Source organism: Telmatherina bonti (genome assembly GCF_933228915.1).
Source record: "Telmatherina bonti genome assembly, chromosome: 19".
Taxonomy (NCBI): domain Eukaryota; kingdom Metazoa; phylum Chordata; class Actinopteri; order Atheriniformes; family Telmatherinidae; genus Telmatherina; species Telmatherina bonti.
Window position 1 is genome coordinate 7,757,838 of NC_136617.1, and position 17,690 is coordinate 7,775,527.

The 17,690-nt window shown below is 49.0% G+C and overlaps 1 protein-coding gene across 8 annotated transcripts in view; it reads left to right on the plus strand.

The window, feature by feature from the left end:
- Nucleotides 1-17,690, plus strand: part of macf1a (microtubule actin crosslinking factor 1a) — a 323,394-nt gene that overhangs the window by 168,771 nt on the left and 136,933 nt on the right. For 6 of the 8 annotated variants that reach the window (XM_079258488.1, XM_079258491.1, XM_079258489.1 and 3 more), the window contains 4 exons: nt 7,117-7,206; nt 7,739-7,930; nt 8,570-8,647; nt 11,195-11,287. In XM_079258488.1, coding sequence (XP_079114614.1) covers nt 7,117-7,206; nt 7,739-7,930; nt 8,570-8,647; nt 11,195-11,287 — 453 coding nt within the window. The remainder of the gene's footprint in view (nt 1-7,116; nt 7,207-7,738; nt 7,931-8,569; nt 8,648-11,194; nt 11,288-17,690) is intronic. The other 2 variants (XM_079258490.1, XM_079258494.1) reach the window with 2 other exon arrangements.

Here is a 17,690-nt window from a genome sequence, read left to right on the forward strand (position 1 = left end):
ACAGACAGAGTACAGCAGAGCTTTATCACTAACTGATTAAATATTAATAAAAAAAAAAACCAGACTGTTCATCTCCGTTTGCTGCCCAGTTGTCCCAGTAAGACGGTTCTTTCCAGCTGGAATCCTTTTTGGCTTCAGAAAACAGGCGTACAGAGTGTGTGCAGGTCATGGCAACAGTCTCACCTCCAGTTTCACCGTACATACAGAACAGCTGTTAAACCGCCTGCTAGCTGGTCGCGAACAACTGGTTATACTGGCAACCAGTACTCTGCTGCTGTTTGTTTGTTTGCACACATAATGATGGAAGCAGCATTTAGTTTAGTATGAGTTTATTTGAACACAAAGGCAGAAAAACAAAGAAATGAAGCTGGAAAATATTGTTTTAATGCAGATATCGGCTGAAAGTGTTATTATGCTGATAATATCCGACTAATTCACTAATCCTTCATGGATCTTTGACATGAGACCAGTTGGTCCAGATTTTCTGACTCATGGTTTCTGTATCGAAGCTGTTTAAGATCCTGAATGAAGCCGATTCGACATTAGAGATGTTAACTCAAATAAACCGCAACGATCTGTTGGCTGTGGAAGTATTTCAGTTAGATCAGCATCTCACATAGAACCGCAGTTAAAGCTGACCAAGTTAGTTTCTCTGCAGATTTTATAATATTGACTTATATTACGAGAATATTACGTTGTGATTCATCCCTGTGAGGACAAATAACACATCAGGCTGTCGTCGTGTTGTTGGTCATTTCAGAGGCATCAGTAAAAATAGCTTTCATGAATAAAGTCTTGAGATAATCAGCGTAACAAGTCCAGATATGTGGCTGTGTGTGTTTTTACACCAGTTTATCCCAAACAGGCTGGAAATAAACGACCAAACTGAAGGGAAAAAATAAAATGAGCATGTTTTTATTTGGATGATAAAACGAATGTTAAACACTGATTTAATAGCCAATATTAAATCTTAGCAGGTGTTTCTGCAGGCTGTACACACACACACACACACACACACACACACACACACACACACCGTCGTGTGGGCTCATACAAACCCTCCATGAAGTGCAGTGTGGTTTTCTGTGTTGCACACAGTAAGGAGGCGAGATGTTCTGGCATTTCTGGCAGCGGAGCCTCTGTCTGACCTCATAACTAAGGAACAACTGTCGTCAGAGCGGCTCGGTATCAGCTGGTGTTGCCGGGGCCAACCGCTGGCTGGAAATGTAGGTCAGAGATTCAGAGTGAGAGGAGCAAGCGGAGACGAGGCCTTTAATGGGAGCTCGTCCTGGTTTATGCTGAAAACAGACAGCAACGTTAATATCAGCGAGTCAGGAAAGAAAAATGTCTTTGTGCTTCTGTGGGCGAAAACGTGCTTCGTTTGGACTTTACGTCTCCTGCCTGTGTTGACTCTGAGAGCCAGGACTGTTGGTTTTACCAACCTCCGCCCTGTTAGCGGGGATTTGGAGGCAAACACCGGAAAAAGAGACAGATCCCGAGAAATGATGAAGATAAAAACCGCAGCCAATCAGAGGAAAGGAAAACAGCATAAGACTGAGGAGAAAACAGGTGCTTTGTCTCACCTGGATGACATCATCACTCCCAGCTCCCTGTTTGCTCTGCATCACCTGACCGGTGTGTTTCTCAGGTGAGCAGAGTGTGAACAGGTGTGTGTTTATATAACACACACAGGGTATTGTAAACACTGGCTGATGGCATGCAGCGACGCGGCGGCGCGTTGACACAGTCCAGGGTTAAAAAGGAAGGAAGCCAGAGATTTCTCACAGACGTCAAACTGGTTTGGAGTGTGTCACGTCCCGCCTGTGACCTTCTGCTGCATGAAGACACCAGAACGTAGACGTTAAGATGGTTTCATGCTGTGTTTAACGTCTCATTCTGGCGGTGAAAGATGGACGGTCACAACCTTAAAACCTGAATCCGGTGCAGGAGAGACTCCACATGCAGACGTCACCAAACGTCTCCACAGCAACATGACATCCCATTAGAGCTGGGCGATTAATCGGATTTTAATCTCAGTACGATCTGGGTTTTCAACGATCATGAATCTAAAAGGGTGTGATTATTTTTCTCTCTGCAGTTTCCTCTCCTGCTGTCTTCAGCTGCTAATCGAGCGTCTCTGGTGTTGCAGCGCTGTGCTGTAAACTCCTCCCACAGCTGCTTTGCTTTCATTCAGACACTGTTGCCAACTTGGAGACTTTCTCGCTAAATCTGGAGACTTTTTTTGTTAAAAGCGACAAATCTAGCAGCTTTTACTGGAGCTATTAGAGACTTTTCTGGTGTTTTGGCGACTGACTTGAAGACGCATGTTGTTCTGCAGTTACTGTAAGGAAGGAGCAGCGGGAGCCTCTCCCGTCCTAAAGCACTCCCAGGCGGCCAGTCTCAGTCGGCTCCGGCTGCAGGTCAATGTAGAATAACTGCAGTAGGTTGTGGAAGTTCACCTAAACATAGTTTATACCATTGTCAGTGACAACTGGCTGCATTATTTTCCTGTACATAGTTCAGCCAGTTAAACATTGTAATATCCCTCCGTTACGGGGCGTTACCGTAGCAACGCGTTAACCAGCTGGTTCAGATCAGCTGTCTTTTAACAGGTGGATGAGAGAAACGCGCTGCAGCCTGACAGTGGTTGTTTGGTATAAAACGTACATCCAGGCCAACGTAAAATAGTTCCTATATAAGCAGTAAAAGCAGATTAAACATTTCGGAACCGTGCATTAGACTGTTATAATGGACGACACGATGCGCAGCGTTGTTTATAAATACTGGATAATTGTGTTAAATAATCGAGATCTCAATTTCAGTCAAAAAATCGTTTATAATTTTTGTCATAATCGAGCAGCCCTACAACCAAAAGGCCGTGACCCCCACCCATGCTGGTCTTCCTCCAGCCTCACCAGCGCTTCCCAGCTGTGGCTGCTGAGGTTTAGGCTGTGCCGGTTGTCACAATGAAGGCCATGTCCTCAAGATTTTTATTTATTTATTCACGTTTAGACATTTTGTTCACCTGGACTCTACATCCTGGGAGCCTGATGTTATAAAAATCAGCTGTAACGCCGTTTCACAGCAGATCTGCTGAGTCGGAGATAAAAAGCCACATTTCCAGCATCAACGTTCCGTTCCGTTTGGTTTGGCGAAGTCGGGTCAGCGGAGTAGTTCACATCTGTCCCGTTAACCTTGATTTTATAAATAAAGTAGCACTGCGGAGGATCCGTCCCCATTAAACCCAGATGAAGTCAGGCTGTGTGCTGGAAGGCATCGTGTGGTGAGAAGCACCACGTGGTTACAGCTCTACAATGTTAGAAACCCTCCTAAACCTCCTGAACCCTCTATGCAGAGATCTATCTCTGTTATAGATACATCATTTTCTTTACTGGTTCACATCCCATCACGGCCCAGTTTGGCTGTGAGACAGCAAAATGTTGGGGCGAAATGTTAAAGTCATGACTGCAAAACGCCGGTTTTTCCTACTGCCGGTACTTCTGGATCAACCTGATCTCCTCTGACCTCTGACCTTAGCAGGAGATTCTGGTCCAGACAACTGCTGCTCGCTGGCAGGGTCGGATTAAAAGTGCACACCGTTCACCGCAAAACTGTGAAAATTGTGAATGATACACTGTGAAACAACATTTCTAACATCTCTCAGCCAGTGGTACCAGTAGCAACACACTGGACACTGTGGTGTAACTATCTGGCTTTTACACTACTCACAAAAAGTTAGGGATATTTGGCTTTCAGGTGAAATTTATGGAAAATGCAATATGTTCATGCTACAGTGATATAATATCATAAAAGTAAGACATTTCAGTAGAAGGATGCACTACTGATTTCCTCATCTCAAAAAATTCATTCAACACAAAAGGTAACAACAATGGTAGTTACACCACAACAAAAAATGTGAACGTCTCAATATCTGGTCATGTGCCCTTGAGCATCAATTACAGCTTGACAACGACGTCTCATGCTGTTCACAAGGCAACTTATTGCCTGCTGAGGCATGGCATCCCACTCTTCTTGAAGGGCAGCCCTCAGGTCATTGAGGTTCTGGGGTGCAGGGTCTCGAGCCTCTACACGACGGCTCAGCTGATCCCACAGGTTTTCAATGGGATTCAGGTCTGGAGAGAGTGCAGGCCATTCCATTTGAGGTACACCGGTCTCCAACAGCCGTTCCCTGATGATGCGGCCTCGATGAGCAGGAGCATTGTCGTCCATGAAGATGAAATTAGGCCTGTGCTGTTCATGTAGGGGCACAATCACTGGATTAATGATGTTATTCAGGTAGTATGGGCTTGTCACTGTACCATTCACAAAGTGTAGGGCAGTTCTGTACCAAGTGGACACCCCTGCCCACACTGTAACACCGCCACCACCAAAAGCTGGCCTGGTGACAACAGTGGCTGATGCATAGCGCTCTCCCTGACGTCTCCAACATCGTTGCCGGCCATCATTTCTGCTCGGTGTGAATCGACTTTCATCAGAGAACAGCACTGAGGCCCACTGGGTCCTCGTCCAGCGTAAATGCTCCCTGGCCCATGAAAGACGATGATGCCTGTGCCTGGTGGTGTGGTCAGGTACCCGTGCAGGTCGACCACGCTGATGGAAACGGTTTCGAATGGTCTGACGTGACACTTGGGTGCCTCTCACCTCTCTTAAACGTGCCTGGAGTTGAGTGGCATTCATCATCCGGTTTCTCAGGGCAGTGTTCACAATGTAGCGGTCATCAGCACGGGATGTGGCCAAAGGACGTCCACTTCTAGGCCTTTCTGTGACTCTTCCAGTCTCTCCATATCTCTGTTGCAACCTGCTGATGACACTCTGTGACACTCCAAGCTCAGTGGCCACTTCTGTCTGAGAACGTCCTGTTTGAAGCATCGCAATGGCAAGGGACTGTTGTTCCATTGTTAGGTGTCGTCTTGGTCTCATGATGTCAAAATGTGAACAGCATGATGAGGACAACTGTTTAAACACCAGCTCTAATTGAACCAGGACATTTATTGGTCAATTCAAGGATCACACACCTGCCGTGATTTTTGCCGTTAAGCTCCTTGTTAGAGAACAGCAACTTGTGCAAAATTTATTGAAACATTTAACAGAAGGACATGTGCATTTAAAAGCTTAGAGAAGATCACATTAAGTTCACCTGTACAGGTTTGAATGCATTTTAGGCTTGTTGTGAAATTTCACCCAAAAGCTGAATATCCCTAACTTTTTGTGAATAGTGTATGTAGATTTTGTTTCATCTCCAAACTGCTGGTGTTTTCCCGACATGGGCCCCAAGTGGGCGTGGGCCCATAATGCCCATTGGATAATGGGCATTATCCAATGGGCAGAAGAGCTTGAAATTTGCTCTTCTTCAGACTATTCATCCATCTTCTGCCGCTTATCCGGGGTCGGGTCGCGGGGGCAGCAGCCTAAGCAGGGAAGCCCAGACTTCCCTCTCCCCAGCCACATTTGCCAACTCTGCGGGGGGGATCCCGAGGCGTTCCCAGGCCAGCCGAGAGATATAATCCCTCCAGCGTGTCCTGGGTCTTCCCCGGGGTCTCCTCCTAGAGGGACGTGCCTGGAACACCTCACCAGGGAGGTCCAGGAGGCATCCTGACCAGATGCCCGAGCCACCTCAACTGGTTCCTCTCGATGCGAAGGAGCAGCGGCTCTACTCTGATCTCCTCCCGGATGACCGAGCTCCTCACCCTATCTCTAAGGGAGAGCCCGGCCACCCTGCGGAGGAAACTCATTTCAGCCGCCTGTATACGAGATCTTGTTCTTTCGGTCACGACCCACAGCTCATGACCATAGGTGAGGGTAGGAACGTAGATCGACTGGTAAATCGAGAGCTTCGCCTTCTGGCTCAGCTCCTTCTTCACCACGACAGACCGGCGCAGAGTCCGCATTACTGCAGACGCCGCACCGATCTGTCTGTCGATCTCACGCTCCATCCTTCCCTCACTCGTGAACAAGACCCCGAGATATTTAAACTCCTCCACTTGAGGCAGGACCTGACCCCCGACCCGGAGAGGGCAATCCTCTCTATTCCGGCTGAGGACCATGGTCTTCTTCAGACCTTATCTGGAAACACTAGAGAGGGTTGTGTGTGAAAACCCGAGTAAACAACCGCCGTTCAGTTGCTTAAATCCACTTTCTTCATCCTTCCAAAGCTCTGATGACAACATCTCTGATGACTGAAATCATGATTTAATTTCAGTTTCATTTTCCAGTAAACTGCTAATGAATGCAGACCCCCCCCCCCCCATCCTCCCACTGGACTGACTGGAAACCAACAATAGGACACAATTAGACGCCTCATTACCGCTCTGTTTTTCGGCTTTTAACTCATCTGATGTTTGGGTTGGACAGCAGAGGGGGGGTGTAAGATGGGACGATGTGGAGCATCTCTACGTGGACATGTATGGGGGATTGTTGGATAATGACTGAGTTACAGACAGAAGAAATGTTATTTCAGTCCTCTTGTCTGCCTCTGCTGCCCTCTGCAGGCCGGATGCGGCAGTGCAGCTTGTTGTCCTGAAGCCAGGACTGCAGTAGAAGTTTATTCCCTGCAGGTGCAACGTGAGGAAGGAAACCACTGTAATGCAGGTGGATGTTTGTCCTCTGGTGTGGAAAGTGTGACCTCTGCTGGAAACCAGCTTCTCTCGCTGATAGAAAGTGGAAAGTTTCTCTTCGGAGGCTTTCTATTGGTTAATGTTTTCCTTTTCTTTTGTCACAAACTACAATGAGGTCCTTTTTCTTCATAATGCGTCCCTCGCTTCTCACAGCGGATCCAGTTCCCTCCTGTGTCCGTCCCAGTAAAACAAAACCAGTTCTGTTCTCATCGGCCACGCTGCTGAGTCACCGCCTCGGTGGTCTCCACCAGCGACATCCCCACCAGCCCCCACTCGTTGTTGAGCCAATGTCATGGCAACAGAGATTAAAAGGCCACAGCTGGTGCTTCATCTGTGTTGGCATGGCAACCGCTGCCACATGCCACGTCAGCTGTTGTGGGGAATCAGGCCGACAGATGTCACCAGTGCTGAGTAAACAGTGGACGGCTGCGTTTCCTCCTCTTCTGTGCCCTTCATCTTCATCTCCTCCTCTCTCCTGCAGGTGAGGAAGCACATCTCAGACCTGTACGAGGACCTGAGGGACGGACACAACCTGATTTCCCTGCTGGAGGTCCTCTCGGGAGTCACCCTGGTACGAACGAGCACACACACAGTTTCAGCACCAGTTCACACACCGTCTCATCACACCGGCTTCCTGAAGCCGTTACACAACCGTTCAGGTCATGAAAACCTGCTCAGATCAAAGCTCTGAGGCGTCCAGGTGAGTTTGTGTCCAAGTGGAAGTTCGCATTTCCATGTCAGCGGCTGGAAGTCTGCGGCGCCTCCCTGATGCAGGCGGACAGATGATGATGAAGCCAGGTTGACTAACAGAAGCTGACCTGGTCTGCTGTCGCACACACACACACACACACACACACACACACACACACACACACACACACACACAGAGGATGCTGTCTGACGGCATGGCCTCCATGAAAACAAATCAGTGTGACAGAAACTGACAGAGCAGCACAAAGACGTATCCGTTAGCGATGAGGAGTCCCTCCAGGCTTCCGTAGTTACTGGAGGAATCATCAGTGTTTCATTTGGCCCGCCTCGCCCTCCTTCTACTGTTTTTACCCTCTTTCCTCTCTTTCATTTCCACCCTTCTGTTACCATAGCTACAGAAAAGCGGCCCCCCATCCAAGCGGGCATACGCCTCACGGGCCCCCCCTCTCATCTTGCTCTGGGGCGAGGAGGATGAGGAGGAGGAAGGAGCTCAGGAAGTATGTTTGAGTCCACCCCCCCCGTCCCGGCCCTCCACCGCTCACCCCGTCACCTCCGACCCCCCGGCTTCAGCCTCCGCCCTGCAGGTGGAGCCGCGAGGCTGCATGAGCGTGCTGTGCCACTGACGAGCTGAAGCGAGTCGGCGCCGTTTCTGTGGGGCGAAGGCTCGGCGTCGCCCCACAGATCTGCGGCTCTGCATGAACTCACACCAGCAGCAGCTGATTTACAGAAATATTCATCGTCAATAAAACTTAATTTTCCGGTTGTGTGGACTAACGGCGGTGAAAAACCACCAACTCCTCCTCCTCGAGTCTGAACGCTCCTTTACCTGCACAGCGTCCACACACATCTGCATCCTGCACCTTCATCTTCGCAGCAACTGTGTGTGTGTGTGTGTTTGTGTGTGTTAAACTGCGTCCGTGTGTGAACATCAAGCTGCTAACAAATGAAGCGAAGAAGAAAATCTTGCATCTTAAAGCGCAACGTGCACGGTTTGCTCCACAGTTACGGCCTGTCTTTTAGCAGCAGCTGTTGAAGACAGCGCCCCCCAGAGGACCATTTTGTCTCTGCTGCCTCGATGTTTCACTGCACTGTTGACTGAAACAGGCTGAATCTGCACCCACCGCTGCATTCTGCATCTGTGTTTTAATAGAAACTTTAACTTGGTTTTCTTACGTTTCTTTTGCTCACATTGTGTGTTTTTTTGTCTCTTTTTTTCGTTGCAGCCCAGAGAAAAGGGCCGAATGAGATTTCATCGACTGCAGAATGTCCAAATAGCGCTGGACTTCCTCAAGCAGAGACAGGTATGCACACTTCACGCTTTCTCTTTGTATCTGCAGGATTCATTTCAGCAAATTTCACACAGTTTGTCAGAAAGTTATGTGGTCCAGTGGTCTGTTAAGGCTTTAAAGTGACTTAAAGCAACCAATGCTCCCAGTAGGAGCCTCACAGTTTGATTCGATTATAAAATAATAATATTTTCTGCATAAGATTTGGACAAAAGAGGTTAATCTGAAAAACAAAACAGTATCGAACATCCCTTCATATTTTTAATTTTCACATTTTCATGAGTCTTCAGGTAAAATCTGTGGTGTAGTCCAGGGTACACACTTCTGTTTCAGTCAGCATTGAGTACACACACTTCTAAACTCCTGTGATGCTGCTTTTACAGTTACAAACCGTAACCGTATTAGTTACAAACATGTACCTAAGTCACCCAGCAGATCAGCTAAGGTCACCGATGCTACACTGGTGCAGTTAGCCATCACCTGCTCTAACTTCAGCCTGAACATAGACATATTAAGGATATATGTATATATTAGGGCTCTGACGATACGCTTTTGTCCCGATTCGACTCCGATTTTTTTGGGTGCGGATTTGATTTAAATTGCGATTCTCACAATTCTTTTATTTTGCTGATTTTTGTTGATCAAAAACAAAATAAATGTATGAAACTGTCTTTTTTTTTGCTCGTCATTTTTCTTGATTTCAATGAGGAAAAAACAACCCAGTAGCCAGATCATCATTCTGCTGCTATAAAAAGATCAATAAAAACAATAAAAATGACAAAAAAATTTTATAATGGATTATTTTTATTTGTTTGGGGGGAAAAAATGATTTTTTAAACAAAAAATCGATTTTAAAATGGTGAAGCAAAAAAATCTCTTCGATTTTTTGATTAGATTTTCCCACCCCTAGTATATATGTCTATGTCTGTCTGTGTCTCGCTTGTCTGTATGCCGGTATCAGTTTGGCATTTTATAACTCTTCCTCCCTGAAACCAAAGAGTGGAAAGGATGTGACAATGAGCAGAATACACTGATGGAGGGAACTAAACGGTACAGACTTAATGTCACTTTCTGAAACAGTGTTTTTCTGGACTAAATCTTTCTGTTTTTAAAAAGGTGACATTGAGAATCTACCCACTTCTTGAGGGACCACTACACCACAGGGTAAAATGTTTTAGCGACAGTTAGGAACAACCAGCTCCTCTAACTGGCTGGAACTGGTGTCACATGTTTGTAGTTTTGGCCCTAAGCAGCTTCCGTACGCAGGAAGTCTCGTCTGTTCTCATGAAAGCCAGAGGGTTTCCAAACGCTGCCTTCAAACCCGATGAGGATATCTCAGTAGCTGCTAGCTTCCTGCTATCTGTCGTTTACTCTTTGCTGAAGGGACACTTTAGTGGGACGGACCGGTCCGTCTCTTTAAAGTGTCCAGGCAGCAACGTTTAGCTTCCTGCAACACTTTACAGCTGATGGAACGTTCCAGTTGTCTCTGAGTTCTGAGTGGTTTAGAGGAGGCGTCGTCACCAGCAGGTAGTTCCTGTTCCAGTTGCACCAACTGGGAAAAAATGGACGCCAGTTTGTAGCCAGTTTGTGAGCATCAAAATTTGCTGAAGAAGAAGAAAATCAGTAAGCTGCTGTAAAAATGGCACCATGACAACGCCAGATAATTCAGGTGATTATGATGAATAAACCACCCAGCACTTTTTACGAACCTGGAACAACAAAACTCACTGCTGTTCACACAAAATCTGTGATAAAGAATCTCTGCGTCATCCAGTCAGAAAAACAAGATTTCTGGCAACGTTTTCTCAGAAATCCCAGTTCAGAGGACGACTGGAAGGCGAGATTACTTCCTGTATGCACACGTTGCGTTGCAACGAGTGGATTCGCTGTCTGGGGAAATGTTACTGAAGATGTTGTTGCTACGATTGTCCTTGTCCTTGATTTTTGCGTCATTCATTGTTTACACACTTTTTATTTATGTTTTATCTTCATCAGCTGTAGAGCACCTTGGTCTGCCTGTGTTGTTCTAAAATGATCCTGTCAATAAAGCTGACTGTTGTCTGAGATATAATCGTGCTGCCGGCATGAGGAGGAGGTTGGCGGGATGCTAGCAGAACTTTCTGGTGAGACCTGGAGAAAACAGATGAAACCATCAGCTGCTGCGTTTAGAGGAAGACGTCTTCATGGTGAAGTAGCTTTAAATGGCTGCAAACTTCGCCGTGTAACGTGGAAACCGTACTGTTTGGATTCAGACTCGCAGTCAGGACGTTGTTGATGCAAACAGCTTCTCACTGACCCGACAACATGTTGAATCAGCAGCGCTGAGGGAACCACTGCTTCCTCAGCAGCTTTGTGTTCCCGTCCCGCTGCAGCCGTCTTACCGTCCACGTCGGTCCGCTCTCTGTCTTTCAAACCCTGATCCGCGGAGACGAGGCGGTTCACACAAATCTCAATCAGAGTTCACAGGATCCAACGAGAACACAGAAGTTTGTCCATTTAATGAAGAGAAAGTCGATATGGTTCTCCCCTTTGCTTCATCAGACGGTCTCGTCTCTGTTCTAGGTCAAGCTTGTCAACATCAGGAACGATGACATCACTGATGGGAACCCCAAACTGACGTTAGGACTCATCTGGACCATCATCCTCCACTTCCAGGTCAGTGTGTTTGACTGATGGGATAACAGACGTAAAGAGTTCCATAATAACCGGGTTAAAGCTCATGTCAGTCCTGTGAGTCCTTCTGGATTTTAAACCCGACAAAAAGACGTCTCTGCACATCTGCATCTGTCAGGACGCCAGGCTGGCAGTGCGTTCACCTTCTGTCAGGAAGAGATGTAGGATTTGGGCTGACATTGTGTGTTTTATATGAGTACAAGCTCATGGTGATGCGTTCAAGTGCCTATCTGAGCTGTAGGATTCACTCTGCAGGCGACTTGTTAGATTTATGGGTCGTGCTTTGATATAAAAAAGAGCTAAAAGGCTTGAAGTTCATTTCTTCTTGGTTCCTCGTCCTTATTTGGCTTAAAACTAATTGTCATATTTGATATTATTATTATTATTATTATTATTTTATTCCTACTTGCTCGACATTACGTAAACGACTCAAAAAACTTCAGGAACGTTTAAGTTTGGAGTAAAATTGACAGAAAATGTAAAAGGTTGAGGCCAACCTGATATAATGTCTTAAATGTAGGATGTTTAAGTGGAATCATGCAGCTTGATCTTTCACTAAGCCCCGCCCCTAGAAGCACCGCTGACCAATCATACATTAGCAATGGCAGCGTTGCTTTTCCTTCAGACACATACAGGGCCACAAGCAAGCCGCTTGACTGCCGGACTATACCAGGATGGGATAGTTGCCACGGAAACAGTAGTGCATGAGGGTGTTGGAGTTGGTGGGAAGGGAGGATGGACAGGGCAGACAGGACGGGAGCCGAGAGCGGCCGGTGGAGGAGGGTTTAGCAGGGTTAGAGTTAGTCTGAGCTTCGGAGGAAGCAGGTTGATGTTGGAGCTGCTGTGAGACGCAGATCAGGAATGTTTGCTGACGCAGAAAGACTTTTATTGATGCTGATTTAGAGCAGATGAAAAGATATTTTCAGGGTGTTCTGCTGAAAGGGTGACTGGAAACTCATCAGAAATCTGCGACTTTCAGGCCGATGGTCTGACACGAAGTCTGCAGGCCTGACGTGAAGTGAGTGTGTGACTCGGCTAATTATAGGAGCTCTCACTGAGGTATCGCCTCTCATTTAGCTCATATCTGCTGTTAGTCTGGGGCACACGCTGATCCAGATGAGGCAACGTCGCTACCAGCTGGCTCAGACCGCCATCTTCCTCAACATTTCATGGTTTTAATCACCTGTTAATCACTAGAAAAGCAGCTTCTTTTCCTGTTTCTGAGTAACTCCATCAAGCTGCAGTTTCTCTTTCTCACCACTAGATGTCATCGTGTAGCTCAGCATGGCAATCGCTCTGATGTCCTGCATGTTTGGTTCCTCCTCCGGCTGCACTGTGTCCGTCTCTGATTGGCTGAGCCTGTTTTGTGTCACTGTTAACTTCCAGTGAGTTTCACCGAGTTGCATCAAGGCAGATCAGCAGGTGGGGCCGTTTTCTCGCTGTTGCCCAGAGATGAGACCATCTATGTCAGCAGTCGGAGATACTTTCCCTTTCTCTCACTGATGGGTCATACCTCAGATAGCTGCTTAATCCTCTCATTTAGTGGACCACGTTACACAGATATTACCCCCTAGATTAAAATAATGTCACCTTTGAAATTACATTTTGTGATCTTGTAAACATGTCTGAGTGAGGATTTACAGAAAACATCTACTCCTCCTCAGCTGTTTGTCAAGAGGAAGTAAAAAAAAGTCATTTGAGTTGCCTCGTGTTGGTGTGTCGCCACATGGCAGGATGAAAGCCTCTGGGGTTTGATTAGTGCCGTTCTCCCCCACGGTCACGCCTTTTCATGCATCTCTGCATGTGTCGTTCTCTGATCACATCCATGCTTTCAGCTGAGGACAATTGATGGATTACAAATGCATCTTACTGGTTTTGCAGCTCGTGTTTACTGCACACACGTCTGCCGCGCTCAGCAGGATCTGAGTGGCGTTGGGACGTTTATGTCGCGGTGGAAACGCTGTGGGGGAGGAGTGATGCTGCATAATCAGAACCATGGAGGAATTAGTTTACATATTTTTAGCTCTCAATGTTTTTTCATTGATTGTTTTAATCGTTTAATCTGTGAGAAAATCCATCAGTCCAGGAGAAAATCCCATCTGGGATCCTCAGTTCTGGGGTCCTGCAGGTCACAAAGACATGTTATTTGTTCCATTTCTTTAGTTTCATTTCTGGAAAAGCAGCAAAAAAGACAGTTTGATGGACAGAAACCAGGATTTTAGCAGCAACACTGTGATTCTCGGGGAGAAAACGTGTCTTAGCATGACGTGCAGATTTCAGGAAACCGGAGGACGAAAGCAGAAGCAGTGCAGCAGAGGAAAGTCCAGAAGAAACCTGAACCAGGACCTGAGATGTCTGGTGCTGGTTAAAGCATCATCAGTTATGGTTTCCATGGAAACGCGGCTGTCAAGAAGCCGATCTTAAAGGAGAAAGGGCTGAAAAAAGTCACATGGCTGATGGAGGCCTGGATCCTCCCCAGAACCTGGACCTTAGCGGGTCTGATGGAGGCCTGGATCCTCCCCAGAACCTGGACCTTAACGGGTCTGATGGAGGCCTGGATCCTCCCCAGAACCTGGACCTTAGCGGGTCTGATGGAGGCCTGGATCCTCCCCAGAACCTGAACCTTAATGGGTCTGATGGGGGCCTGGATCCTCCCCAGACCCCAGACCTTAACGGGTCTGATGGAGGTCTGGATCCTCCCGAGAACCTTGACCTTAATGGGTCTGATGGAGGCCTGGATCCTCCCCAGAACCTGGACCTTAACGGGTCTGATGGAGGTCTGGATCCTCCCCAGAACCCGGACCTTAGCGGGTCTGATGGAGGTCTGGATCCTCCCCAGAACCTGGACCTTAGCGGGTCTGATGGAGGTCTGGATCCTCCCCAGAACCCGGACCTTAGCGGGTCTGATGGAGGTCTGGATCCTCCCGAGAACCTGGACCTTAACGGGTCTGATGGGGGCCTGGATCCTCCCCAGAACCTTGACCTTAATGGGTCTGATGGAGACCTGGATCCTCCCCAGAACCTTGACCTTAATGGGTCTGATGGAGACCTGGATCCTCCCCAGAACCTTGACCTTAATGGGTCTGATGGAGGCCTGGATCCTCCCCAGAACCTGGACCTTAATGGGTCTGATGGAGGCCTGGATCCTCCCCAGAACCCGGACCTTTCCAGAAGCTGCGTGGAAGGTCAGTTTAAAAGGAATCAGGCGGTCTCAGACCTTCATTTGCTCATTTTGCAGCTTCTTAAGCGGATGAGATGCTTTTTAATTTCGGATTTAATCACGTTGATCCAAGAATTCTGCGAAGTCCATTTCGGTGTGATCCCTCGCCGTTTGATAACGCAACACAAGCAGTGTTGGCGAGGGTTCGGTTCGCTCCGATACAGCGGTTATTGCTTTCTGGTCGCGCTTTATTACCTGGAGCTGAGTGTGAATTCTTCACATTTTTACCTCCTTTCACCGCCTCTATTCATCACATCCGACTTCATTTCCATCTCTTGTCGTCCCACGCGCTTCCTACACCTCCCTTCTGATCAGAGCCGTTGCTAACCCGCAGCCTCATGCAGCTGGAGGATTGGGGGGGGGGGGGGGGCAGGCTGGGTTAGATTCCTCTTCTGCTGGTTGGGTTTCTCTGTTTCCTCCCTCCGTGTTGCAGGCTGTCATTTAGGGAGGCTTTTGGGTCAAGTGTGTGTTTGTGGCACAGAAAGCTGCTCGCTACCAGCCGAGAGAGAGAGAGAGAGAGAGAGGCGGTGGAGAGGGATTGGAATAACAAGGAAGCGGATTGGTGGAGGAGGAGAGCGGAGGAGGGAGGGGTGGTATGTGAGAGTGAGACATCGCTCAGAAGAGAGTGTGAAGCTGCAGCAGCCGGAGATAAAAAGCTCTTCTCTCTCTCTCTCTCTGCCGGCGCCTGCGAGCGAGCGATAAAGCCGAGCATCGCAGCCGGATCCCGGCTTCCCGTCGTCACCGCAGCTCCCGGATCCTCCCGATCGGCAGGCCTCGAACTTCCAGATGCGCCGCAGGGCTAGAGGAGTCCTCAGCTGACCGGGGACCGCCCAGCCTCGCAGACTCTAATGCAGACTCATGCTCTCTGGGACGACCTCCGCTTCCCCCAGCCGGATCAGTCCTGTCGCGCTCGTCTGAGGGAGCCCTGGGTTTCTTCTCCACCGGAGCCGCCCTGCTTTCCCTCCTCCCTTCACGTCTCAGGATGCAGACTGTCCTGTCTTGGTCTCTGCCGCTGTGCTGCGTGATGCTCTGACTGCCCTTCGCTGGACACTCTGGTCCAGATACGCTGCACATCTGTACACAGCATGAGTCCTTACCGGAGCTAACAGGACCAGTCGCTCCAGCTCCCAGATGCCTCCTCCTAATTAGATCTGCCGGACATGAGGAGCTATTAGGAGACGAGAAAACAGGAGGTTTGCAGGAGAAACCTCCTGCAAACTGTGGACTTTTCAGGCTGTTGCGTCGTCGCACTGCACCACCTGATGAAGATCAAGGTTGCCTGAATGTCTGGCGGCCCGACAGCAAGCCTGGTGTGTCCAAGACAACTTTGATCCTCAGGGGAATCTGACATGGCGATGGGGGGGTGCTGTCGGGGCAGAGGCGCGTGATTCACAGCTCTCTCTGCATGAACACAGTTTCATTTCTGCAGCTGGACTCTCAACATTCCTGCTAATCTTATAAATCACGCCAGCAGATCGCATATGGTGCGGGGTCAACGTGCCACCTGATCAGCCGGGGGAGGACGTTAGGCAGCATGGAGGACTGAGTGTTTAAACTGTCAGAGCATTGGCTGGATCTCCCCGCAATCTGCCTGCACACCCTGTCAGCCACAGCCGACCTGGACGCCGTGCTGCTCCTGCAGAAACCGGCGGCATCACCGTTAATCCCAGTTCTACAGGAAGCCCCCTGACAGATGGGATTCCTGCAGATCTCTGGCGTGCACGTCGCGCCTCTCTCCTTTCGCTCTGCAATAACGTTACCACAGCACGATGGAGGCATCACTAATTCATGAGCTCAGATAGCCGCTGCTTCTCAGCGCAGATAGAGCTCCTGGTCCGAACCACAACCTGACGCCCGCTTCTGCTTGTTTGTGTAAAGAGAAACATGATGTTTATCCTCGTTTCATCCAGTCACCGACATCTTTTATTCAAAGGAATTAAAACGCCTGAAATGACGAGACTCAGGATTCCAGGAACTCGGCAGTGAAGCCGGCTTTCACACGTGTTCCCATGCAGTGTGTGTGGAGCAGCTGGAGAGTCACTAATGGGCTGAATAACACTGCATTTTCCTGCCTCACACACTCCTTAACACACTGCCGTAGAGCAGGTAGCAGCTCACCGGCCAGCAGCACGGTGATCCATCAGACACCGGACGCAAACTGGGCTGATTTTTCTCCCTGCTGACATAAATCTGCCCTTGACTGAAACTACAGGTGAAGCAGCCAACTGTTTGCAGTCAGACCCACTGTGGGTCCTTAGAGACGGAGCTCGGCTGGCCGCTGCATCGCCTGAATCCGCAGCAGGGCGAGGTGAAGGGAAGAGGAAGGACAGAAGAATCGTCAGCTGGCTGGGTTAGATGTGTGAACCCACATCGGCGGGATTTCCTCGCCTTTTTTAGAAGGAAGAACTTTTCCGCGTCGTCTCCGGAGACATGGGGAACTCCATGGGTTGCGTCCGACCTCCTCGAGACGGGGAGCTAGCCGGAGCGCCGCCACTCTCACCAAAGAGACGCCTGCGTTTTAGACGCAAGCACAAGGGCAACAAGAAGAAGAGAGGAGATGTAGAGCAGGAGGAGGAGGAGCGACGGCAAGGCCGCCAGCCTGAGGAGGAAGAGGAGGAGGATGAAGAGTTCAACAGTAGAGCTACGACTCTCATTACAGTGCCTGATGCCCAATTAAGTCAATCCAAAGCAAATCCTCGCAGCAATACTCTCCCCCCCGGCTCCACGAGCGCCAGCATGGGGGGGCTCCTCGGCAGCAGGTTACTTGAAGTGTCCCCCAAACCCAGCCCAGCCTGGAGGGGGGTCTTCTGCCTCCCAGGGGAGGAAGATACCGTCAGCGCCATCGTCGATGTGTCCAGCATCCCCAGCCAAACCACCACCACCACGCCAGTTAGCACAGCGGCGGCGCTGGGGAGCACCACGCCCGGTGGGGGGAGGGTCTGCCGGGTTAGGGAGAAGGTCCAGGGGGTCCTGGAGAAACCCTGGATCCTCCGACAGAGGAGGGAGAAAAAAGACAAGGGGAAAGCGGGTAAAGACGTCAAGGAGCATGGAGGGGAAAATGGGGGGCGAGAGGGGACCAGCGAGGCGGTGGAGACGCCGTCAAAGCGCGAGCGCAAAGGAGTGGTTCACATCCGGGAGGTGGACGGTAAACTGTGTGTGGTGAGG